At 51.1% G+C, this 25,561-nt stretch overlaps 1 protein-coding gene across 3 annotated transcripts in view; it reads left to right on the forward strand.

Annotated features, from left to right (window-relative positions):
- The window catches only part of LOC137484487 (transmembrane protein 132D-like), a 202,348-nt gene extending 186,137 nt beyond the window's left edge, over positions 1-16,211 (forward strand). For all 3 annotated transcript variants that reach the window (XM_068208332.1, XM_068208329.1, XM_068208331.1), the window contains 4 exons: positions 8,132-8,337; positions 9,491-9,764; positions 11,153-11,344; positions 14,500-16,211. In XM_068208332.1, coding sequence (XP_068064433.1) covers positions 8,132-8,337; positions 9,491-9,764; positions 11,153-11,344; positions 14,500-15,675 — 1,848 coding nt within the window. In that variant the 3' untranslated portion in view covers positions 15,676-16,211. The remainder of the gene's footprint in view (positions 1-8,131; positions 8,338-9,490; positions 9,765-11,152; positions 11,345-14,499) is intronic.
- Positions 16,212-25,561: the final 9,350 nt, after the last annotated feature.

Genomic DNA, 25,561 nt, shown 5'->3' on the forward strand with positions numbered 1-25,561 from the left:
GGGACATCACCAATGTCCCACCCCTGCCATGGCAGGGACACCTCCCTCTGTCCCAGGCTGCTCCAGCCCCAGTGTCCAACCTGGCCTCGGGCACTTCAGGGATCCAGGGGCAGCCCCAGCTGCTCTGGGCACCCTGTGCCAGGGCCTCCCACCCTGCCAGGGAGGAGTTTCTTCCCAATATCTAATATCATGCCCTCTTTTAGTTTAAAACCATTCCCCCTTGTTCTGTCATCTATCACCTTTGAAAGGGTATTTTCAGATTTTGGCATATACTTCAACCCTCCCAGTTAAAATTCAAAATATCTAAAATTAAGAAGACCTTATTCAGTGTAAATCCCACCCAATGGGGGAAGCTTTGGTGCTAAGTTTAGAGTCTGTGTGGAGTGCAGTCACCAGGGCTCAGGCCAGGTCATCCCTGCCCCAGCAGCTCGGGATGTTTGCCCCGCTGGCCCTGCGGTCACCGGGAGCAGCAGGAGCATCCTGCACCTTGCTGGGTGCCCGTTCGCAGTCACTGTTTCCTGCCGGGCCGGAGGAGAGGAATCCTCGCTCTGCAGCCCCGGAGCTGCAGCAATTGCCCTGCGAACGGCTGTGCAGTGCTCGTCCATTCTTGCAGCAGCCTCAGGGTGGTTTTGCACCGCTGCTGCTGCCGCCAGCCTTTGGGGACGGAGATCTCTTCCCGTGCCCCAGGAAGGCCGGCTGGGACAGGTCCCCTCCAGGGAGTGCGGGGGCTTGGGGCAGATCCCAGTCCAGAGTGAGTGAGAGATCCCAGACCGGAGTGAGTGAGAGATCCCAGACTGGAGTGAGTGACTGATCCCAGACCAGAGTGAGTGAGAGATCCCAGTCCAGAGTGAGTGAGAGATCCCAGTCCAGAGTGAATGAGAGATCCCAGTCCAGAGTGAATGAGAGATCCCAGTCCAGAGTGAGTGAGAGATCCCAGACCGGAGTGAGTGAGAGATCCCAGACCGGAGTGAGAGATCCCAGACCAGAGTGAGTGAGAGATCCCAGATCGGAGTGAGTGAGAGATCCCAGACCGGAGTGAGTGAGAGATCCCAGACCGGAGTGAGTGAGAGATCCCAGAGTGGAGTGAGTGAGAGATCCCAGTCCAGAGTGAGTGAGATATCCCAGTCCAGAGTGAATGAGAGATCCCAGACTGGAGTGAGTGAGAGATCCCAGACTGGAGTGAGTGAGAGATCCCAGACTGGAGTGAGTGAGAGATCCCAGACTGGAGTGAGTGAGAGATCCCAGTCCAGAGTGAGTGAGATATCCCAGTCCAGAGTGAATGAGAGATCCCAGACTGGAGTGAGTGAGAGATCCCAGACTGGAGTGAGTGAGAGATCCCAGACTGGAGTGAGTGAGAGATCCCAGTCCAGAGTGAATGAGAGATCCCAGTCCAGAGTGAATGAGAGATCCCAGACCAGAGTGAGTGAGAGATCCCAGACCAGAGTGAGTGAGAGATCCCAGACCAGAGTGAGTGAGAGATCCCAGACCGGAGTGAGAGAGAGATCCCAGACCGGAGTGAGAGATCCCAGACCAGAGTGAGTGAGAGATCCCAGACCGGAGTGAGTGAGAGATCCCAGACCGGAGTGAGTGAGAGATCCCAGTCCAGAGTGAGTGAGAGATCCCAGACTGGAGTGAGTGAGAGATCCCAGACTGGAGTGAGTGAGAGATCCCAGACTGGAGTGAGTGAGAGATCCCAGACCGGAGTGAGTGAGAGATACCAGTCCAGAGTGAGTGAGATATCCCAGACCGGAGTGAGTGAGAGATCCCAGACCAGAGTGAGTGAGAGATCCCAGACTGGAGTGAGTGAGAGATCCTAGTCCAGAGTGAGTGAGAGATCCCAGACCGGAGTGAGTGAGAGATCCCAGACTGGAGTGAGTGACTGATCCCAGACTGGAGTGAGTGAGAGATCCCAGACCGGAGTGAGTGACAGATCCCAGTCCAGAGTGAGTGACAGATCCCAGACCGGAGTGAGTGAGAGATCCCAGACTGGAGTGAGTGACAGATCCCAGTCCAGAGTGAGTGACAGATCCCAGACCGGAGTGAGTGAGAGATCCCAGACTGGAGTGAGTGACAGATCCCAGACTGGAGTGAGTGACAGATCCCAGACCGGAGTGAGTGAGAGATCCCAGACTGGAGTGAGTGACAGATCCCAGACTGGAGTGAGTGACAGATCCCAGACTGGAGTGAGTGAGAGATCCCAGACTGGAGTGAGTGACTGATCTCAAACTAGAGTTACTGACTGAACCCAGTCTAGAGTTACTGACTGATCCCAGACCGGAGGGAGTGACTGATCCCAGCCCTGAGCCCCACTGCAATGACTGATCCCAGCCCTGCAGCCCCACCGGACTGACTGATCCCAGCCCTGAACCCCACCGCAGTGACTGATCCCAGCCCTGAGCCCCACCGGACTGATCCCAGCCCTGAGCCCCACCGGACTGACTGATCCCAGCCCTGCAGCCCCACCGGACTGATCCCAGCCCTGAGCCCCACCGGACTGACTGATCCCAGCCCTGAGCCCCACCGGACTGATCCCAGCCCTGAGCCCCACCGGACTGACTGATCCCAGCCCTGAGCCCCGCCGGACTGACTGATCCCAGCCCTGAGCCCCACCGGACTGACTGATCCCAGCCCTGAGCCCCACCGGACTGACTGATCCCAGCCCTGAGCCCCACCGGACTGACTGATCCCAGCCCTGAGCCCCACCGGACTGATCCCAGCCCTGAGCCCCACCGGACTGACTGATCCCAGCCCTGAGCCCCGCCGGACTGACTGATCCCAGCCCTGAGCCCCACCGGACTGACTGATCCCAGCCCTGAGCCCCACCGGACTGATCCCAGCCCTGAGCCCCACCGGACTGACTGATCCCAGCCCTGCAGCCTCACTGGACTGATCCCAGCCCTGAGCCCCACCGGACTGACTGATCCCAGCCCTGCAGCCTCACTGGACTGATCCCAGCCCTGAGCCCCACCGGACTGACTGATCCCAGCCCTGCAGCTTTAGGCTGGGCTCAGCCCGCCGCGGGCGGTCCCGCTCAGCGTCCCGCGTTAAGCGCGGCTGATTAAAGGTGACTCCGCCTCCCCCGAGCCATTTATAAGTGACTTATAGGGCTAATAATGGCCTCATCCTTTTGTACCTTGGTACACAGCTTGTGTTCTGAAGTCTTTTATAGCTCAAATGAGCTGCTTTTGCTTATTTATTTCCCTCCTCATTCATTTTTAATGGTTAGCAGAGACTCCCCCATTCTTCTTCTGACAGCAGTGATTTAGGCAGGGCTCATTATCATAACTTACGTTACTAAATATCCCCATTTATGCTGGTAGACCAAGGAAAATGTGTGCAGTGCTAAATCAGAGGAGATCCCATGAGCTTGCCACGGTGGCAGGGCTGTGTTTGAAGTGTATATTATATACAGAGAGCGCTCATAGGGGGAAGGATCATTTACAGAACATGGATGGGGACAGAGTCACAGAGTGATTCCGAAATACCGATTTTTATGGGGAAATACCAGAGGCTTACCTTCCCAGCTGGCCACCCTTGAGATGCACAGACCCAAGCTGCTCAAGATACATTTTTTTTCAAAGACTTATTAGTTGTGACTTCGTAAGAGTACCAACAGAATTACTGTAGCAGGAAAGCAAGTTTCCTGTGAGGGCTTTACTGTTATCCCATTGGAATTTACCAACGATAATGAGGTGGGAAGGACTGTTCCAGTTTTTTCTGAGAGCTAACAGTGAGGTTCTGGGTACCTCTTCTGGGAGCTAGGATGTACATTCCCCTTTCCCTGCCTCCCACTGGGGCTTTGGATCCTGTTCAGCCAAAGGCTGACTCAAGGTTTATGGGACCAGAGGAATGTCAGCCACAAATTCAGATCTCCCACAGACAGCCTGCACACAAAGGGAGTGGGAAAAGCAGTAAAATCCTTTTAGGAAAGGGATGGGAACAGTGTTCACTGGAGAACTGGATGCAGGAGGTCGGTGTGGCAGGGACCGTGTGGGATTTGTGAGGGGCCTTTCTGCTGCTTCCCACGTTCTCCCCAGGCTGGTGAAGTCCTGCTGCGGGGCTTCCAAGAGTTTAGTGTTTTATTCCACAGATAACGTGAACTAAAAGAGGAGAGAGAGATTAATAAAAACTGATTTCTCTGCTTTGTGATCACACCCCAAAAGCGCACGGAAGGTGGGGGGTTTCAGAGGACAGCGACGACCCCTTTTCAAACAACACCAGCAGGCTTCTCAGGTAAACGTGAACGGTGCCTTGGAGCAGCAGTGGCCCTCGTCGTGGCCCTGTGCAGGAGGGGCACAGCAGCATCCCCTGCAGAGCTGCAGGGCTGCCAGCTGGGCTCTGGGCTCAGTCTGGGGCTCCCAAAGGGCACAGCTGCACGGCTGCGGGGCCGGGCACTGCGGACCTCCAGCCAGGATGGGCAGCAGGGAGCAGCAGTGCCTTCAGGCTCTTCCCTTCTTCTCTTCCCTTCTTCCCTTCGACAGCAGCGCTGGGGGCTTGGATTCAGTGCCCCCGGCACGTTTTGTAGCAGTGACTGAGCTGCACAGCCAGCGTGCCAGCAGCGTGTGTTCGCTCTGACGTGGTGCTCGTGGAGATGGCATTGCTGCCTCTGGCTGTGCTGGCAGTGTGGGACAGACCTCTGCCCCCAGTGAGTGTCACTCGGTGTCACACACCTGTGTGTGCGTGAGCCTCAGAGGAAGCTGCCTGAGCTGTTCACTGGTGGAGAAAAAGAGAGGCACCTGCAGGAGCCAAAAGAAGCCCAAAGCACTTCTATAACCTACCAAGTTCACGCCCAAAAAAGCCATTCAAAGCTCAGTCTGTCAAGAGATAAAAGCCCCCTGTACTGAGAGAATTTCTGGAGCATCTTGTGAATGCTAAGTACAGTCTCCCTTAATTAATGGAAGTCAGCTCGGTGCAGGTGTGTGAAAAGCTCCAGTGACACAAAGCCTAGAAAAGCTTCAGCAAGGGAGCACAGCACCAGAAGGGTTTAATGGCATTATAATGTCCTTGAATTACAGTGGCCACAACACAGAGATGTATTCCAGCAGTCCATTAGCAAGAAAAGAAAATCTGCTCTTTCTCTCTTGAGCCCTTGTCACCTTTCCTGAAAGCTGGAGTTGGCATCCCTGAGATATCAGAACTCAAAGGCAGGAGGAGGGGGAAATGAGAGAAGGGAAGTGGTCCCTGGATTTTGGGAAGAAAACAGATTGGTTTTCCCCACAAATCACCCACCTTTCCCCGGTCCCTCTGTAGCTCCTGCTGCATTTTCCAAAGCGTTCAGTGGCTTTCTGGAATGGCCGTGTGTGCCCAGGCTGCTGCAGCCCTGCAGGCCATCACTGCTGAGCGCCCAGGAGCTGTGCTGGCCAGGGCAGAGCTCCCGGGGCACTCCTGGCACCAGGGCACCTGCAGGGCTGTCCTGGTGTGTTTTGTCCTGGTTTGGTGCTCAGCCCAGTTTGTTCTGTAAATCATAATCTTGAAGGCACAAGGTCATGGCATTTATTTAATCATTTATACTGTAGTCTTTTAGGAATGGATTCTTTTTTTAGCTCTCTTTGTGCAGTAAACCCTGATAAAGTTGGAATCGAGGTCTGTTTGCCTGCCAAATTTTCTTTCTCTTGTTATTGCTTGAGCATTAATGAATTTAAAATCTGAGAGCCTGATTGCCATCTCCACCCAGCACAGTCCAGCAGTTGTCTCTGTGGCCTGGGAGAGTCTGTGTTGAGCTCCAGCCCCTGTGGCTGAACTGCTCTTCACAAGCTCACGGACCAACCAAACCAGCAGCAAAATCCCACCAAAAGTCACTGTGCAGGCAGGGCACACCCAGGGAACATGAAAGGCACCCAGGGGACACCCAGGGGACACCCAGGGGACATGAAGGGTACCCAGGGGACATGCAGGACCCAGCAGCTGCCATGGCATTCAGAAGCTCAGCTCTGATCTCTGGGCTGCCCTCGGGCACTGGGAAGTGTTCCAGTCCTTAAGTGCCTCAGGGCTTCAGTCCCAGGGCTGTCACGCTTAATTGCCTTGTGTTAATTAGCTCGGGCTGACCAACGCGAGGTGGTGGCTGGAAGCAGCGGTGGCAAGGATGTCACACAGAGCTGTTCCCCCGTGCTGGCCAGGAGCAGCCCGGTGCCCAGAGCAGTCCCCTGTGCCCGCGGTCCAGCCTGCAGAGCTCAGGGCCCAGTGCAGCAGCCCAGGGCCAGCAGCAGCCCAGGGCCAGCAGCAGCCCAGGGCCAGCAGCAGCCACCCTGCCCTCAGCTGAGCTGTTTGCTCCCCGGGGAGGTCAGCACAGGGAGCCCCTGCCCGGGCCCCTTCTCACCGGTGTCCCAGGGGAAGGAGGGGAGGCAGCGAGCGGCAGCCAGGGCTCATTGGCACACGGGAGACTCGTCTGCTGTGAGAACGGCCCCTGAAGTGCAGAAGGACAGCAGGGATGAGCACAGTGGCGGCGAGCAGCAGACGCGTCTCCTGTTGGACAGGCCAGCAGACGCTGCTGCCGGGAGCATGCCCGGGGGCTCTTGCCCTGAGAGCGCCCCGCGCACAGCAGTGCCTGCTCTGCAGCTGCTCCCAGGGCGTGCGCTGTGCTGCAGCCTCTCCTGCAGCCATCCCTGCAGCTCACACCGAGCGGCTCCCAGGCCTTTGCCGGGGCTCATCGCCCTCAGCCCCGGCCAGCTGGGGCCAGCACTGGGCGGGAGTGGGTGTATCGCCAGTGCCCTGGCACCTGTCTGTGCCCAGCGGCCTGCTCTGAGCTCCTCCCGTCATGGTTTGGGGCGTTTCTGACAGCAGCTGCATTTTCTCGCTGTGCAGCACACTGAGACTGGATCCTGACAGGAGCTGTTAGGAGCTGGTGTAAAACAGGCTTACATGCGACACAAACCCCAAAATCTGCCTGTAAACAAACCCCTTGGCTTCAGCTGAAACCAACAGCAACTCAAGAGTTTGACCTTAAAACAGGCATGGCTTGGAAGGGAGACATTGAAGAGCCATGGTGACCTTTTTTTGGTGTGTCACCTAGGCTCAGACAAGCCAGGATGGAAATGCATTTGCCATGGATCTGTCTGCGAGGGGCTTGTTGTTGTTTAAAGATAATAATATTAGGAATGCCAGTTATCCTGCAAAAGCTGGTGATTTAAATTCATTCAGCATTTAAACAGAAAAGTAGAAAATGGCATTAAATTCAGCCAAGGACGAGACTATACATTCCAGAGTGAGAAATATTAAATACATTGATGGAATGGAGTAGAAGGTCTGGCTGGTAATGGATTGTGAAAAGAGTTCAGGGTTCTAATAGATCATTCCTTCAGATCATCAGCACGGCAAAGTGGTAGTTAATAAATTATTTGACGTGTACATTTACTCGTATATTTTAACTAACTGTAATGAACAGGTCCTGTCAGCTCACCTAGATCCTTGCAGCAGCTGCTAAATTGCTTGAGTGAGATTTACTAACTCTCTGCAATATTGATGTCCAGAGCTGCAGGTGATAAATGAAGGGACAGCAGGGCTGGCTGCTGCTCCAGTGCTCTGTAAGGCCTCTGCCAGGCTGGCAGCAGGGCTGAAGCAGTGCCAGGGACAGCCCTGAGCTCTGCCCTGGCCAGGTGTTGGTTGTGAGCACCCCAGTGATTCCCTGGAACCTGTGACAGGACTCTAGAAGAGCTCTGTCCCGCTCTGGGGTTGACTAGAGGGATCTGTCCCCTCTCAGTTCTGTCTGCAGGCACTCACCTGCTCCTCCCCAGGGGAGGGGGGTTCTGTGGGCTGCACCCAGGGCAGAGCAGGAGGATGGGGAGTCTGAGCTGTGGGGAGAGGAGAGCAACCTTCTCTCCCTGCCATGATCCAAGGTCTATCCTACTGCTGGAGTGGGAATTAAGGACAAAAAAAAAGCTGTTCCCTTATCTTAGATTATACTGGAGTTGTTTATAGCAGGAAAAACCAGCCTCTGAAAATGGTGCTGAATTACACAGGCTATTAAGGGCACACCAGGCACCTTTCTTGTTATTCCTAGTTGTCCTCTGAACCTGGAGCTAGTTTAAACCTAGATCCTTTCTCTTCCTCCCACTCGCTTACCCAGCATGTGGTGAACTTTTTAATTAGTGCAGAGACTCATTAATTTTTTTTTCCTTCTCCTTTTTATTTTCAGGTTTCTGACAGATGTGACTATGTCTTTGTCAATGGGAAGGAAATGAAAGGCAAAGTGAATGTCGTAGTTAATTTTACTTACCAGCATCTGAGTGCCCCTTTAGAAATGACAGTCTGGATTCCTCGTCTCCCGCTGCAGATAGAGGTCTCTGACACAGAACTAAATCAGATCAAGGGCTGGAGAGTCCCCATCATCTCTAATAAGAGGTAGGTTTCATTAGAGGATGTTCATTCTGGGCTGTGCACTTGCCAGGGACCTGTCAGGGCCAGTGGATCTGAACATGCTCATTTGGCCTTAATGCAATTCTGCTGTAAATTTGAAGGTCACCAGACATTTATTCAATAGGCTCCTGCGCTGGACTTCTAAGGGAAATGGAAGCTGCAGGTTGCATGAACCCAGATTGGAAATCAATTTCCTTTTGTAGCACTAATGACTGAGATGGGAAGAGCCAGTTGGTCAAGGTAGGCAGGATCAGGCACGAGGCAGCAGGGAGACATCAGCAAGAGCCAGCTCTGGCAGGGCTGGTCGGTCTCCAGCCTGTTCACAGGTCCTGGCAGCTCATGGATCCATTGCCAGTGGTCACCATTAGCACACAGCTGTTTCACAGCCCTGTGGGTGCAGTGGCACTGATCAGTGCCCCGAGTCAGGACACAGAGCTTTCAGACACTGCCCACAGGACAGAGGATGGATGAAGCAGGTCAGAACTGTCTGCATCTCTTGTCGGTGTTATTAAGAACAAGAGGAACAGGTTGATAAAGTAGGTACTTGGTATTCCCACCTGCAAATGAAGACATTTATTACAGGTTTCTGTTAGCATCACAGCAAAGACATTTTGGTGGAGATGCGATTTCAAATTGTACTGTACAGAGAGGGATGTGTGTGCAGGTGCAGAGGAGATTTCCATGGCAACACAAAGATGTTTATGGGAAGATCCAGAGAGAAAAGAAGCGTGAAGGTCCTGAAAGCAAGGACTTGACATGGAAAACAATGGAAGATGCTTGGGGAGGACAGTGTGGTGGCAAAGCTGGGGGGGCCAGCTGATGGTCTCAAGTGCTGCTTTTGAGTTACGAACACGGGAAACAGGATAAAAGTGGGAGAACCTGAAGGAAGCAGCTGGATCCCGCCAGCAGGCTGCAGAGTGAGGTCAGCTGCAGCTCTCTGTTGCAGCTGGAGTTGCAGCTCTCTGTTGCATCTCTCTGTTGCAGCTGCAGTTGCAGCTCTCTGTTGCAGCTTTCAGTTGCAGGTGGAGTTGCAGATCTCTGTTGCAGCTGGGGTTGCAGCTCTCTGTTGCAGCTGGAGTTGCAGCTCTCGGTTGCAGCTCTCCAGCACAGCTGAACTTGTTCCTGTTGTTGTCGGCAGGCCGGCCAGGGACAGCGACGAGGAGGACGAGGACGAGCGCAGGGGCAGGGGCTGCACCCTGCAGTACCAGCACGCCACGGTCAGGGTGCTGACGCAGTTCGTGGCCGAGCCCCCGCAGCCCGGGGCCCAGCTCAGCTACCTGCTGGGCTCGGACTGGCAGCTGGACATCACCCACCTGGTCAGGGACTCCATGCAGGTGGAGGAGCCCAGGATCGCCCGGCTGCAGGACGGGCAGGTGCTGGTGGGGCTGGAGCTGGGGATGACCACGATTCAGGTAGGGAGATCACTGACGTGCTCCGTTCCTCCCTGTTCTCCCCTCCCTGGCAATGGGTGATCCAGCACTAACGACAAAAACTGCAGCCATCAGCTCCTGAACGGGGCAGAATGGAAGCAAGAGCCAGACATGGCGGAGGTGGTTTTCTCCCCTTATCTGGTGCCCCAAAGTGTAGCAGATCGCAGTTTCATTTAATTTAATCCAACCTGTATATTGGGAGGCTTTTTCTGATTATTTTTGTCTAAGGCTGCTTTTGAACCTGGAGCCAGGATTTGGGTTATCACAAGGCATGCAGCTGCTGGAGCAGCTCGGCCTTCTCCCAGCCTGCACTGACAGAGCAAAGGGTAAAGTGAAAATCAACCAGTGCTGGTTAACGAAGTGAGACTGGAATAGTAATCTAAATATTAATTAAAAGAAAAGGAAAAGGATATGGGGAGAGAGATTATTTCAGTGATATTGAAATAGAGTATGTGTTAACAAACACTAGAAGAGGGAAAAAAATCTCTCTCCAAACATGCTTATCAAACTGTCAAAGCAGAAAACAACTAGCACACCTGTCAAAAACAAAGTTGTCAAGGCTGGAGAAATGGGATTAGAGATTTTTGATTTTCTGCAAAATCTGCAGAGATTTTCTGAATGCCTTTCTAAAGCTCTGGAACTTACAGTGCTCCAACCAATGCACATAAAACTGTGGAAGGAAAAATCCAAGGGTAAAAAGCTGAGAGCAAGTTATATTTAAAGAATACCTCTTATAAACTGCTTCAAAACTGCTCTGTACCCTGTATGGATCATTAAATTCAACTCGTTTGCTAATGAGCATCGTGGATGTCATGTATCACTGCACTGACCTCTGTGTGTGTTTTCTTAACCAAAACAAATTCTCTCTGTCAATTTTGCATTCAGTAGCATGAGAGGTTATTGTAGCAATACATTACCCTTCCTTTCCACGGGATAGAAATAAATACCATTTATTCAGTGGATTTTATATAAATCTGCAGGCCAGATTATGTTCATGCTACCTCAAAACATGAAGATTAATCAAATACTTAAATTTCACACGAAGATTACATTTACAAGTAGTTACTGCGTGTGAGGCAGATGTGGTTATGACATTCACAGTTACCTCAGCTGCAGCAGGTGTTGGCACATTGCAGAGGGGAGTGGCACAGCTGATTACAGTTGCACAGGTAAAAGGTGTTATAAGGCCCCTGTTATTGCAGAAGAGTTCCAAAATGTGAGTAGCTGTTTTTAATCATATTTTAATAGTGTCTTCTGTGAGAAATCCCATTACCATAAACATCCCTTACCTGTGTTACATGAATTCTGTGCAGTTATTTTACATGCTGCTCTATAAAATGGCTGTTGGTAAGTTCAGTTTTTCTTTCCAGATCCTGTCCCCTCTCTCTGATGCCATCTTGGCTGAGAAGACAGTGACAGTCCTGGACGAGAAGGTGACAATAACTGACCTGGGAGTGCAGCTGGTGACAGGACTGTCCCTCTCTCTGCAGCTCAGCCCGGGGAGCAACAGGGCCATCTTTGCTACTGCAGTGGCACAGGAGCTGCTCCAGTCCCCAAAGCAGGTACGCTGCCCAGCTGGGCTGTGTGGAAGGAGCTGCTCTGAGGCACTGCCTCTGACACTTCCAGCTGCTAGAACTGAGCAGATTTTTACTAATAGTAAACATTCTGTTTATGGGACTTTCCTGAAGGCCATCAAGGGAAATAAACAGTAAAAACAAAGTTCTCACAAAAAGGGCACTGTGTTTTAACAGCCCCTGGCAAGCACCAAGCACCCCTCCTGTCATGGCTGATCCCATAAAAAGTGGGCAGAGATGTGTCAGAATTGAGCAGTGCCCCTAACACACACACACACACACACACACACGTGCCTTTTCTGTCCCACCCAGCACCCACTAGATGCCAGGATATCCTGCCATGTTCAACTTCCCTCCACAGGTATCCAAATCATCCTTTTAATTCCACCTCTGCATGAGAAAGTGCCCCGTGTTGTGCCAAACTCTTCTTCCTTTAGTCACTTCCTGTGAGCACTTTAAGAAGTCAGGGAGCATCCCTTTCATTCTGATTCATTACTAGAATATGAATCAGCAGCACTGACTCATTTCCTGATTCATGATTTCATAAACCATTTTGTTTCCCTTATTACTCTTAGTTCCTTTATTAGGGAACCAAGAGTTACCAAGGGCTTTTGGACTTTGCCATGTACTCATCAGTCCCTGCTTGGTATTTGTCCTTGTGCTTCTGTACACATTTGAAATTTAAACTTTTTTTCCAAATCAAATCCATCAGTCTGGGACTTTTCATCAAGGATACACTGGGCTCTTAACACTCAAGCATGTTCTGAGCTTTAAAGGTAAATGGCATGCACATTTGAAGTTTGGCCAACTGCTGAGGTGCTTTAATTCATCATGGGGTCTTATCCTTGGGATGCAGGATGAGAAATAATGCAGAGCTGCTGCCTTTATAGGTGATAAAAATCAGGCTCTCGTGTAGGTTCCAAGGAATGGATGCCAGGCAGGTGGAGGGAAGGCCAGTGAGCTCATCCTGGCCCTGAAACCAGCCCAGAAGCAGGGCTTGGTGCCAGTCAGCCCCACTGTGTGCCCAGCACGGGCATTTCAGTCCCCAGAAGGGGAGCCTGGGCAGTGTGAGAGGTACATTCTTTTCTCTTTCAGGATTTTTCACAGAGGAGCACAGAGAGAAGAAAGAGAAAACAATTTCTATTTCTGCTCCTTGTTTTTCCCATGTGGAATGTGTTTGGAGAATTGTTTACCTGGGGTGATTGCCTGGTTGGGTTCTGGTGAGGATTGTTTGAGCTGATGGCCAATCCAACCCACCTGTGGCTGCACTCTCAGAGAGGGGCACGAGTTGGGAGTGAGTTAGATATGGGAGTTAGAAAAGCAGGTTTGTAGTTTTAGTATCTCCTGTAAATAGTATATTAATGGATTATAGCATAGTTATAATAAAGAAATCATTCAGCTTCTGAGCTGGAGTCACACATCAGCATTTCCTCCCACCAGGCTCACCTGCATTTCCAATAGGCCAGGTCCTTCTCTGCATGCAGGGCTGCAGCCAGGGATCCACACTAAAGCAGAGGAAATCGTGTGCCCCCAGTGTAGCAGGGCTGACTCTGCTTTGAAAGGCAGCTGAGTCCCTCCATTGCTCAGGACATGATTTCCAGAGCACAGTCCCTATAAGCAAAGCAATGCAAAATTATTAAATGATTATGCAGGTTTAAGGAGCACAGTGGGAGGATAAGAGTTGATGACATAAATTCTATGCAGCCTTAAAGAAACAGCCAAAGATTGATAAACACAAAGCTGGGATTTATGACAGTGTCAGCAAAGTCTTAGGGCTCTGGCCTGAAATAGAGACAGAAGCAAATCTCCCATTGAAGAAGGGGGAGCTTTGTGGCTCTGAGGATTTAGGAATCAGGCCAGTAGATTATGCACCGTACAATCCCAAAAGACTGGAAGCTTATTCTCCATGCTCTGAACAGGTGAATGCCTTGGTGCTATGAGCAATTTAAAGGATAATCATATGTGTTTATTTTCTGTACATACATGGAGTTAGAGTGTAAATACTGTCTGCATGAAAAACTGCTTATTTAAAGAAACAGGACTTTTATATTCATGGATTTCAGAAGTTAATTTGTTGGTTGGGTGTCTGTCTGTCTGTCTGGCAGACTCTCACAGCAAGGTGATCCCAACTCTAACCATAGAAAAGCTCATTTCAGACAGTGGAGAATGATTCTGATTCTGTCTGGTGGGGATTCTCCAGTGCAGATATCCCAACCTGGGCAACTCAGACCATCAGAAGCAGGAATGAGATTCCAGAAGAGCAACCTGAATTTTATCTGTAAATGATCAATGTATGAATACAAAGATTTTTTTCAGGTGGGACAACAATTTTCAGTAGCCATTTGAGAGTCCTTCGAGGACCTGATTTTCAGAAATGAATGGGGACATGTTTTCTGAAATTTGAAAATACTTTAAAATTTCAAGTTTCAAGTTAGAAGCTACAAGGCAAGGATCCCAGGACAGCTGCAGCATTAGGCATGTTCTTAGTACCCAGGTCAGATTCATTTGCATTCAGTGAAAGCCTCCATGCACATTGGAATACACAATCTGCATTGCTGTGACACAAGATTAAACTTTATTATTGTCTTGCTTTTAACTGCTAACAAGCATAAAAATTACCCTGGCCATTTTCTAAAGAAGCAACTGATTGTTTTCCTCTGCTTATACAATCTGCTAATTTAATTTGAGAGACAGAAATCAAGGAGTGAAGGTGTGGAGTCATGTGTGGACCTGTTTGCTGCATTAGCTATCTTTTAACATGTGCTTTGTGTAATAAGAGGAGACTTTGTATTTTAAGCAGTTTAGAAATAATGTTGGGGTTTTTCAATGTAAATATACAACAGTAAATGATCTCAGTCACTGGTAATGCTTCCTGACATGCAATTTATTACGGTGCTGAGCCCAGGGGATACGGCTCCTTTAAGCACCTTTGTGGAAACCAATCTTATTATCAACGAGTGTTTTAGACTGGTATTTCTCTTCACGTCTTGGCAAGATATTAATTTCACTGCTCTCCCTATTTATTTCTTTTCTGATCACTGATGGTGTATGGATCTCGTGAGGAGGAGGGAACAGACCAGAACAGAGCACATTTCCCTCGACGATCACTCTGAGTGGGTCTGTATTTGTTTTCTGTATTACAGGAAGCAGCCATCAGCTGCTGGATCCAGTTCAGTGATGGATCTGTCATGCCCCTGGATATTTATGACTCCAAAGACTTCTCCTTGTCAGCCACCTCTCTGGATGAGAAGGTGGTCTCCATCCACCATGACCCCAAATTCAAATGGCCTGTGATTGCTGCTGAGACCGAGGGCCAGGGCACCCTGGTGAAGGTAGAGATGGTGATCAGTGAATCGTGCCAGAAATCCAAAAGGAAGAGCATCCTGGCTGCTGGGAGCGGCAGCATTAAAGTCAAGTTTGGGCAGAGTGATGCCAACCCCAACGTCAGTGACAGCAAGCACAGGGGTGCTGGTGTCCACCTGGAAAACCACGCCAGCGACCGGCGCCAAAAGAGCACCTGGCAGGAGAGAGGGGGAGGGGATGGGCAGTACTACAGCTCCTCCATGGGCCACGAGCAGGGCAGGGGCACCACCACCCACAGGTCTGTCCTGAGCAGGAAGGAGGACAGAGAGAGCCTCCTGGACGATGCCAGCCAGAACCTGCCCGTGGACTTCACGAGCTTCCCCGCGCAGGTGGATCTGCCCAGGGACAGCGGGGACGCGGAGGACAGCGACCTGGTGCAGTCCCCCCGGGGCCTCAGTGACCTGGAGATCGGCATGTACGCCCTGCTGGGCGTCTTCTGCCTGGCCATCCTCGTGTTCCTCATCAACTGCGTCACTTTTGCTCTGAAGTACAGGAACAAACAAGTTCCCTTTGAAGAGCAGGAGGGTATGAGCCACTCTCATGACTGGGTTGGGCTGAGCAACAGGACAGAGCTCCTGGAGAATCACATCAACTTCTCATCCCAGCAAGATGAACGGATCACAGCCATTGACAGAGGAGTGGACTACGAGGAGAGCAAATACCTCCTCAACACAACTGCCACCAAAAATATCAATGGACAGTCTTTCAGGTCTCCTGAGTCCACATTCAGTGAAGGGAAAGAACAGAAAAGTGAACCAGCCACTTCTCCTACCTCTAAGAGGAAACGGGTTAAATTCACCACCTTCACCACCATCTCCTCCGATGATGGGTGTCCAACTGTCAACTCAATCTTGATGAGTAATGAGGATGACATTAAATGGGTCTGCCAGGATATGGACCTGGGGGAGTGCAAAGAACTTAAAAACTACATGGAGAGGTTACACGAAAATGCATAATGAGACACAAAAGACTTTTTTGGTTTGGTTTGTTCGTTTGTTTGTTTTTCACTCACCTTCTGCCTTTAATTTTGGGTAGTGGGGCAACATGTTGTATTCTAACAAGAATCAGCTGGTGGATAATAACTCAATGGAGCCCCAAGAAGCCACCCAAAAGCAGCTGGGAGAGCAGAGATCCTGGACAGCTCTTAAAATTCAAGTCTTCTCTGTGCTCAGAGATGGAAGTGAGAGATGTGTGTGGTTTTTTGATACACGGTAACATGAAAAAAAAACTTAGAAAAATAATACGGTCTCATTCTCTGTGCTTTCCCAGGAAATCAATAAATATAACAAACTCCAGTGCAGTTTGGATATTACAAAGCTTACACAGCTCTACTGTTCAATATTGCAAGCTTTGGTTAAAAGCAAAAGATTGGTCTCAGAATAAATAGATCCATGAGAAGAGCATGTCGTTCATGCCACGTGCAGAGAATATCCATCCAGGAACGTTAATTTAAAGCTGACAAAAACCAACAGTGTGAACGAAGCAGCTCCCAGAGCTGAGGAGTCCTGAGTTTCCAGAGAGTCTGGAGGGGATAAAGGCGTAACTGGGCTGTTTACAAACCAGCATGTTTGCCTCCCAAGCACTGACAATGGATACACGATACAGTTCAAACTGAAACTCTCTTTTTAAGTAGATGCCAAGGTAATAAACTTTGCCAGCCAATTTTCGGTATTTCTTAATTTGTAAAACAGGAGAAGATATGATCTATACTCAGACTATCATTCATACTAAGGAAGGTCTTTTGGAAAGTTTGAGAGAATGAGCTATTTTTAAAAGCCGGCTTTGTTTGATTGTCCTGTTTTGGATTTGTATTCCCAGCCCTTTCCCTGCAGCTTCCCATTTGATATCCTGAGGGCACTTCCCAGATCAGTCAGCCTTGGAAGCTGTAGTCCATTCCCTTCCTTTCCCTTTCCCTTTCCCTTTCCCTTTCCCTTTCCCTTTCCCTTTCCCTTTCCCTTTCCCTTTCCCTTTCCCTTTCCCTTTCCCTTTCCCTTTCCCTTCCCCTTCCCCTTCCCCTTTCCCTTTCCCTTCCCCTTCCCCTTCCCTCCCCTTCCCTCTCACTCCTCCAGGGCTGCTCTGCCGAGCACAGCCCTGCTGGTACCACGCTGTCCTGCCCTTCCATGCTGCCCTTTCCCGAAGCTGGCCACTGTCCCTGGGCTCAGTGCCACGTGTGCTGAACTGGCCACCACCAGCAGCTGCCTCTTGCTCCATCCCCTCCTCCGGGGGAGGTGGGGGTGCTCAGTTCCTTGTGCCCCCCTCCTCAGCCCAGCACATTTAGAGGGCACTGGGAGGTCACAGGGGAGAGCTGCACGCTCAACACTGAACCCTGCACAGCTAAACTCAGCAGATAACATTTGTTTCTCCCAGGGGTGATGATTATCTTCTGTTTTCTTCTGATAAGGATGTACATACAGTAGGATTTCAGTGATTACCCTTCCAACCCGACGTGCCCTCCAGCCTCAATCCAGGACATGTCTTGTGAGGTCCAACAGCAGCCTCCAAAGGCCAGTGGCAAAGTGCCAAAGCACTAACTAAAATCCAGGGAATGGATTTGATATATAGAAATATTTCAAGTTCCCCTTTATTTTCTGGAGTAAGTCCTTGCCCCCTTTTTGTTAAGTCTTCCATCATTGAATCTAGGTTGCTCAGTTTAATACACACCCGCCCTCCCACAAACACTTAGATTGAATCCCTCTATATTTAGAATGTACTGTAGATTGTAAGAATGTAATATATATATTTATAAACATGCCAACTGTGAATAAAATTTGCATTTTAGTGGCTTCATCTTTTTTTCCTACTCCCAACGCCTCTCTCCTTTGGCTGTCAGAACGTTTGCCCTGAGAGAGCCTGGCAGCAGTACAGACATGAGTCCTTTGATGGATCCAGGAGGCACAGTCTACTCACAGAACTGAACATTGTGCAGCACTGGGGGACAGCATGCAGCACCAACAACCTTATGCTACAAATGTACGTGCACCAAGTCACCCTTCCAAGATTTGAAACTATTTGCAAATAAAGCCACCTGCTTTATTTCTAGCCTGAAAGCCCCATACGTGAGTTTCTGGGTTTGGCTTCTGCTTTTCTCCTTGGGAAGATCCACGTTTGGCCATGCAGCTTTTAAGGCAATTTGAAGAGAGTGGGTGAGCAAACAGAGCAAACAGCAAATGTGCCCAATACTTTGGAGATTAGATGGTCTTTGCTTTCTTTCAGCACCTCTGCTCAAGGCTTGGATGACCCCAGTGCAGGATGGGGTGCAGCAGTGACAGCACGGTGCAGGAGCAGCTGCAGCAGTGACAGCATGATGCAGGACGGGGTGCAGCAGTGACAGCACAGTGCAGGACGGGGTGCAGCAGTGGCAGCACAGTGCAGGAGCAGCTGCAGCAGTGACAGCATGATGCAGGAGCAGCTGCAGCAGTGACAGCACGGTGCAGGACGGGGTGCAGCAGTGACAGCCCGCTGCAGGAGCAGCTGCAGCTGAGGACAGGACAGTGCAGGGTCCAGACAAGCTCTGGCTGAGCTCTCAGGTGAGGGAAGCAGCCTCGGTGCTGCAGCAAAGCCTGGCAGCCTCCCGCAGGTGCAGCCCAGCCTCGCCTCCAGCTCTGGGGCTGTTTAGGGTGCTTTTTGCACATCAGGACGTGCTGTCTGCAGCGAGGCAGGCAGGCTGAGAGTGCCCAGGCGTCTCTGGAGCCCAGCAGAGCAGAGGTGTGAGTGCACGTTTGCCTTCCCAGTGGGGCAGTGCGTGGCCAGCCCCCCTCCCTGGGAGGAGCAGGTACAGCCTGGCACAGCTGCTCTGCCCAGAGCTGCCCTGCTAAGCCACATTCCTGCATCAGCGGCCTCTGGGGAACGGGAGCAACTAACAGCAAGTTCCTCCGGTAGCACAAACCACAGAAGTGTTCTCTGAGGACAAACAGCCTCCAGCTGCTGCACTGAGCATCCTGACATGCAGATCTGTGCCTGGGTGCTTGCTCAGAGCTGCCTGTGAAAGCAGCAGCTGGAACTGGCCATTATCCACGGGGCAGTGCTATAAATAATGCAGTGTTCAGAGTGCTCTTTTCCGGGGACCTCACGGTGCTCTGAGCAAGGTGTGTTCCTTACTGACCTGGGGAACCCAGGGTGAGGTGATGTGCCCAAGAGTCACTGCAAATCTGTGGCAAAACCCCACTGTGCAGGACCCTGAGAGTGACCTGTGGCCACCTGTATGCAAGCAAACGCCCTAACTAATCTGCTAATAGCAGAATAATCAACTTTCTGTAGGGATTTTTGCATGTGTGTATCTTTGGGAGGGGGTGTTGTGCTCATTCCCTTTTGGCACTGCACAGGGCCCACGCTGCTAAGCAAAACCCTCTGCAGCTTGGAGCATCCCAGGGAGGAATTTCGTGTTTCAGGCAATCCGCTGACATCCCAGCTGGAAAACGTGGGGCCTAAACCCTGCTCCTCACCACTAAAGCAGTGATGGTGTTTATGTGAGCACACACACAATGTTTTGCAGCTGTGGCTCCCACTTGCAATCTCTTGAACCTGATAAAGAGCCCTGCTGACAGCAAGCACTCTCCTGTGAGAGTTATTAATTGCCTTATTGTTTTCATCTTTGCAGTTGCCTCTTATTTTCATGTTTGAGTCTCTCTTCCTGTGAGTAGACTGATTGAGGCATGTTTAAAAAAAAAAGAAAATTTATCTGATATAGTTTGGTTCTTTTTAGAGACTTTATGCATGAATACCATCAGGAGTAGAAACTCAATGGTCCTATAAATCAGGTAAGCTGGTTCTTTACCCTCTTCTTTTATTTTAAAAGCTTCCCCTTCAGCAGTCTTAAATATATGGTTTAGACCCAGCTGCATTAAACACCAGTGAATTCAAAGTCTGAGCAATGCAGCTAAATAATTGATTTGAAACAGGACTTCTCTGGAGTTGACTTTAAAAACCAGAATAGGCATTAAATCTATGTGCAGCCTGCACCAAGTCGCTCTAGAAACTACTTTCACACCTCGTTTCTGTAATGAATGGGATGTAAATGAAACGAGCACCCTGGAGACACTTTAGTTCAGCTCTGTGGATGCTCAGTTTCTCCAAGACTGCCAGCTCTCAGTCTCCTGTGGCCCCAGGGGCTGTTCTGCTGTGGAAGCTCCTTAGTGAGAGCTAAAGGACTCGTGTAGTACAGCCAGGAAGAGCCTTTCACACGTGTCACTGAGGAGAGAGAGCTGGCTGGACTCACGTTGGTATTGATCAAAGTCCAGCAAGCATCACCGAGGAATTAGCTCGGGGAAGGAGCTATCACTGCCAAATGGTGCGTTTAGAAAATGCCTCAAGCATTTAAAAAACTCCCAGAGATGAATTTATTTAGTCCTGAACGCCCAGGAACTCTGTCACATATTTCTACATGTTCATTTGGTGCCAGAGCCCATCGCTGCACAGCCCTGGAGCGCTGCAGCCACGCATCTTCTGCCAGCAGTGCAGTGCCACCAAAAATCAGAGCTGTGCTGCTGGCAGCCCTCCCGGCAGAGCTGCTCGGGCTGAGGGAGCTCTCAGGGTGGGACAGGTGTGTCCTGCAGGACAGGTGCAAGGTGCCAGCCCCAGCACCAGCCACCCCTCACTGCCCTGCCTGGCTGCAGCTTGGGCTGTCCCCGAGGACGGGAGAGCTCGAAGGCAAGGTAGGGCAGCACTGCAGAGTGCTGAGGAGACAGGATTTGCGTTCTGCTTCCAGTTCATTTCTGTTTGAAAGCTCCCAGGTGGGCCCTGCCTGTGCCCTTACCCAGCCATCTGCTTAAGCACCTTTCTGAACGGAGTTTGGCTGCCAACACCCAGCACCTTCCTCAGGCAGAAGTAATTCTCCTTCCAGTGGAATCAGTGATGTGCTGTTTGGAAGCTTAAACGGGAGAAGTTCCAAACTGGCAGCATTAATGGCCTGAGAAGAGCAGAGCACCTGGGCCCTGCTCATCCTCAGGAGCATCAGAAGGGCCAAGGTTACTCGAGTCAAGCAAGCGTGCCTGAAACAGGATCATTTTCTACCTTCTTGCTGATGTGATATGAAGACCTCTGTCAACAAATCCTTCATTATGCAGGCTCCCTGCTCCAGCCCCGTGAGGGACAGCAAATTAAGCAGCCCACGAATGCAATATTAATGGCTGGAGAAGCAGCAGTGCTCCTGTGCTTGTGTGTACTGCCAGTGCTCATTAGGAAATCCCCACCACATGGCCAAGGTGGCTGCTGGATTGCACACGACAAGTTCTGCCACATCTCCCCTGAGCAGCCCGGGGAGCCTGCAGGGACACTGTGCCCTGAGCCACGTTGGCTTGCACAGCCCCGAGCTCGTGGCTCCCTGCTGAACGGCTCTGGGTGCACATGAGGGCTCCTGCTCCCTTCTGCAGCCACAGACCCTGCTGCAGCTCTGCCTGGTGCCAGCTCTCTGTGCCTGAATTCCCCCAGCCCTGTCCACACTCCCTGGTACCAGCTCTCTGTCTGAATGGCCCCAGCCCTGTCCATGCTCCCTGGTACCAGCTCTCTGTCTGAATTGCCCCAGCCCTGTCCATGCTCCCTGGTACCAGCTCTCTGTCTGAATTGCCCCAGCCCTGTCCATGCTCCCTGGTACCAGCTCTCTGTCTGAATTGCCCCTGCCCTGTCCATCCTCCATGGTACCAGCTCTCTGTCTGAATTGCCCCAGCCCTGTCCATGCTCCCTGGTACCTGCTCTCTGTCTGAATTGCCCCAGCCCTGTCCGTGCTGACTGCCCTGCCTGGGTGCCACCAGCTCTCTGTGGCACCTGGCAGAGCCCAGATCAGTGACCCCAACACCAGAGGGCTGCTCTGAAGTGTAACAGGGCTATGCTTACTCATGTTCAGGCCTGTGTTCCTAGTAATTAAATTAGAGCTTCCTGCAGTCAGTTAATGCACTAATGACAGAAAAAGCAATCCAAGGAGCTTCACCACTCAGCCCTGATAATACGAGACTGCAGAGATGACCGAGTCCCGTTTGCAGCGTTTTCCTGGGCTCATAAGTGCAGATGGGCAGAGTGGAGCAGAAACAAGGACAGAAGGAAGGCAGCTGTCCTTGCACTCTCCCTGAGCACTGCCTAGGTCAGCACACTCTGGCTGGGTCCAGCCCAGCATCATCTGTATCCATGAAGAGCTCACCCAGCTGTACAGTTGTATCCCATGCCTCCCTATTTCTTCAGCAAATCCTTTGTCTGATGAGTGTGGACACACATTTTCCATCCTGATATCATCAAGCCAAACCCCTAAATCACTGTGCTTCTCTTGGCCATGAATAACTTCTTACAGCTTGCTTGCATCAGTCCCCTCTCTCCGGCCTAATCAATAGCTTTGCTCTTAGCATTTGGCATTCCCTCCTGTGCTGCCCGTCAGGACACCAAGGTCAAATCAGTCCCTCTTGTGTTTCTCCCTTAAATAAGTGCTATCAGCCTGCAAAGCATTCTGCAATAGTGGAAAATCCTGTGTATTGATCAGGTCTTGCTCTGTACCAAGCTCTCCACAGCCTTGACTTTAATACAGCACTCAGTAATTGTCTTTTGCAAGACCAATTCATGCAGCTAGAGAGGTGTTTTTGGCAGGCTGCAAGTGCAAGCTCAGAAGGGTTTTTTTTTTCATTGCACTGCACAGTCCTTGCACAGTCACCCCCGCCCCTGAAGAACCACAGGATTTTAATCATCTCTTCTAATTGTTTTGCCCCGTCATCCTCTGCAGAGCTGGTGTTCCCCACTCCTATTGCACCTGTGAGGAGGGGCTTTAATTGCAGGGGGTGCTCCTTAACCCAAGTGTAATATGATTTGTGAGGCTGCTGGGGAAGATTGCTGCAAAGAAGAGGGAGGACAGACAGACAAGCTGAGCATCATCACTCAAATCAGGCCTCAAACCAGGTGAAATTTCCAGGATTTAGAGCAAGAGTCAGGCCACACTACTGAGAAATTTGCAAACAGCTAAATTTTGCCACTCTGATGCTCCTAAAGAAAATAACATCTCCTCCTTCGGAGTCACAGCCTTACATCTTGAAAGCCTGGTTCAGCTTGTCACCCTCCCCTGCAGTGACCTGGGCTATAAACAGCCTCTCCTCCCCTGGGGCTGCGGGCTCGGCAGCTCTGAAGGGGATGCACAGAGGGAAAGCAGCAGAGAGGGGGAGAACGGAGCAAAAGGGGACAGGGGTGGCTAAGCTGGGACCCGGGGGCATTTTGTAGCCTGCCCTGTTGGGAAGGGAACAGCGGGACACACACCCACCCCTGGGGTCTGGGAGGTGCCCCCAGCCCAGCCCTGGGAGCAGCCCGAGCTGGGGGCACTGGTGCCACCTCCAGCAGGAGTTCTGGTGAGCCCAGTGTCCCCAGCCCAGCCTGGGGAGGGCCTGGACTGTGCCCTCCCTGTCTCCCATCCCCAAAGACGCTGGATTCACCAGGAGCTCCCAACCTGCTGCCCAAGGGGGCTCTGGGTGGGATGTAAAGCCCAAATCCCCAAGAGAGATGTTTCTCACCCTCATTAGTGTTATCAGCTGCTGTGGCTTTGGGTGGAGGCACACGGTGGGAGATGGTGGTTTTCTATTCCAAGGCAGCAGGAGGCCCTGAACAAGTCATACTCGTGTATTTCTGTGGCTGTAAATACATATAGGGGTGCCTTAGGTATATCCAGCATTGCCTGTCCTCGTTTCTGGCTCTAATTCATCCTTTGCTTACTACAGCTTCCCCATCCCCCATTTTAATATTTTCACTTACTGTACTTTAAAGAGCCAGAAATAGCTTGTCAGATTGAGACAGGTCTTGAGAAGTTTAATTTTCCTAATGCTTGTTGGAAATCCCCTTTCTGAATCTGCAGGAATATTAAGGTTCTTAGCACAAGCTGGGCAGAGAGGGAATTTGCAAGTCAAGCTGTCAGGGAATTGCAGTTGGGTCGGGAGAGGCTGGATGGAGAGCAGGATGGGTGCAGGACATGTCTCCAAGGAGGGGAGGATGCCTTGGGATTGGGGGTGGGTGAGTGCCAAGCATTTGTTTTCTCCCAGCCAGACCTGGGGAGCAGAGAATTAGACAAAAACAGAGCAGAGGCACACGGAGTGTTTACAAGCAAGGTAAGAGCTCTAAAGGTTTTTGCTGCTGGTTCCCCACCTGGATTTGTGTTGTCACTGTGCCCTGGCTGGCACAGCTCGGAGCAGCCTGCTGTGCCCTGGCTCCTGGGACAGCCAGGGCTCCTGGGACAGTGGCCTCTGCAGAAGGTGTGAGTAACCCTGTCCCTGCATCCACACAAGGGCAGCTGGGAGCCCTGCCGCATTTTGGGGCGCAGGGACAGGGCCAAAGGAGGCTTGAACGGGAGCTGGGACAGCAGTGTGCATGAGCTGAGTGTTCAGGGCTGTCCCCAAAGGCAGTGCCACGCCTGGTGTGAGTGTTCTCCTTGCACAGAGAGGAATACAGGGGTGTTTTACACCTCTGTGAGTGTTCTCCTTGCACAGAGAGGAATACAGGGGTGTTTTACACCTCTGTGAGTGTTCTCCATGCACAGAGAGGAATACAGGGGTGTTTTACACCTCTGTGAGTGTTCTCCATGCACAGAGAGGAATACAGGGGTGTTTTACACCTCTGTGAGTGTTCTCCTTGCACAGAGAGGTGTACAGAGGGGTTTTACACCTCTGTGAGTGTTCTCCATGCACAGAGAGGAATACAGGGGTGTTTTACACCTCTGTGAGTGTTCTCCATGCACAGACAGGCGTACACAGGGGTTTTACACCTCTGTGAGTGTTCTCCTTGCACAGACAGGCGTACACAGGGGTGTTTTACACCTCTGTGAGTGTTCTCCTTGCACAGACAGGCGTACACAGGGGTGTTTTACACCTCTGTGAGTGTTCTCCTTGCACAGACAGGTGTACACAGGAGTTTTACACCTCTGTGAGTGTTCTCCTTGCACAGACAGGCGTACACAGGGGTTTTACACCTCTGCGAGTGTTCTCCTTGCACAGACAGGCGTACACAGGGGTTTTACAAAGAGCCAGGAACAGGGAGCATCCCCAGCTGCTGGCAGGGCCAGGAGGCACAGCCACACGAGAGCCTGGCGGTGCCTGGTCCCTGTGCCCTGCTCGGTGTCTCTGTGTCACGGGGATCCTTGAGGGGACATTTCCCAGGACAGGTGGTGAGTAGCAGTGCCAGCCCCGGGTCCCTCCCCTGGGCAGCCCCAGGATCTCAGCAGGGCTCTGAGATGCAGGGCTGTGATCAGCCCCTTTTCCTCCACCCGAAGCAGAAGCAAATCGTTAAGTGAGGTCAGAAAGGCTGATCGTTCTGCCCCTGCCTTTGACCACCTGCTCTTTTCATGCCGAGTGTCTGGCCTCAGCGAGCTGCTGCGATGAAAGAGAGCAGCTGAGGTGCCCATTGTCCCTGCTCTGCCGTGTGCCAGAGTGGCACCTTTGTATTCCCCCAGCCATCCCATCTCCTCAGATGTGCTGCTCACACAATGGTTTCTGTCGTGGAAGGGACCTGGAATGAGCTCCTGCATTATTCACTTCATTTATTTGGATACAATATTTGGAGCCACTTCATTAAATTCTCTTACAATGCCCTGTCATTTTTCCCCTGTCTCCTTGCCAATGCCTGCCTCATACAGATAATGCAGCAGCAACAATGTGGGGTGTGGGGAGGTGGGGAAACGGATTTGTTTTCTATAAAAGGGGATAGCTGTGAATTATTTCACTTACTGATCTGAGGATTCTCCCTCTCTCTTCCCCTTTTCCCCTCAAAAAAAAAAAAAAAAAAAAGGGAAAAAAAAAGAATGAGCTTGAAACACATCATTTTTGGGTAATAGATACAGGCAGTAAATACTCAGACAATTAAGTCTTGAGCAAAGAGAAAAGCCTCCAGCTTTGC

Source organism: Anomalospiza imberbis, chromosome 18 (genome assembly GCF_031753505.1).
Source record: "Anomalospiza imberbis isolate Cuckoo-Finch-1a 21T00152 chromosome 18, ASM3175350v1, whole genome shotgun sequence".
Taxonomy (NCBI): domain Eukaryota; kingdom Metazoa; phylum Chordata; class Aves; order Passeriformes; family Viduidae; genus Anomalospiza; species Anomalospiza imberbis.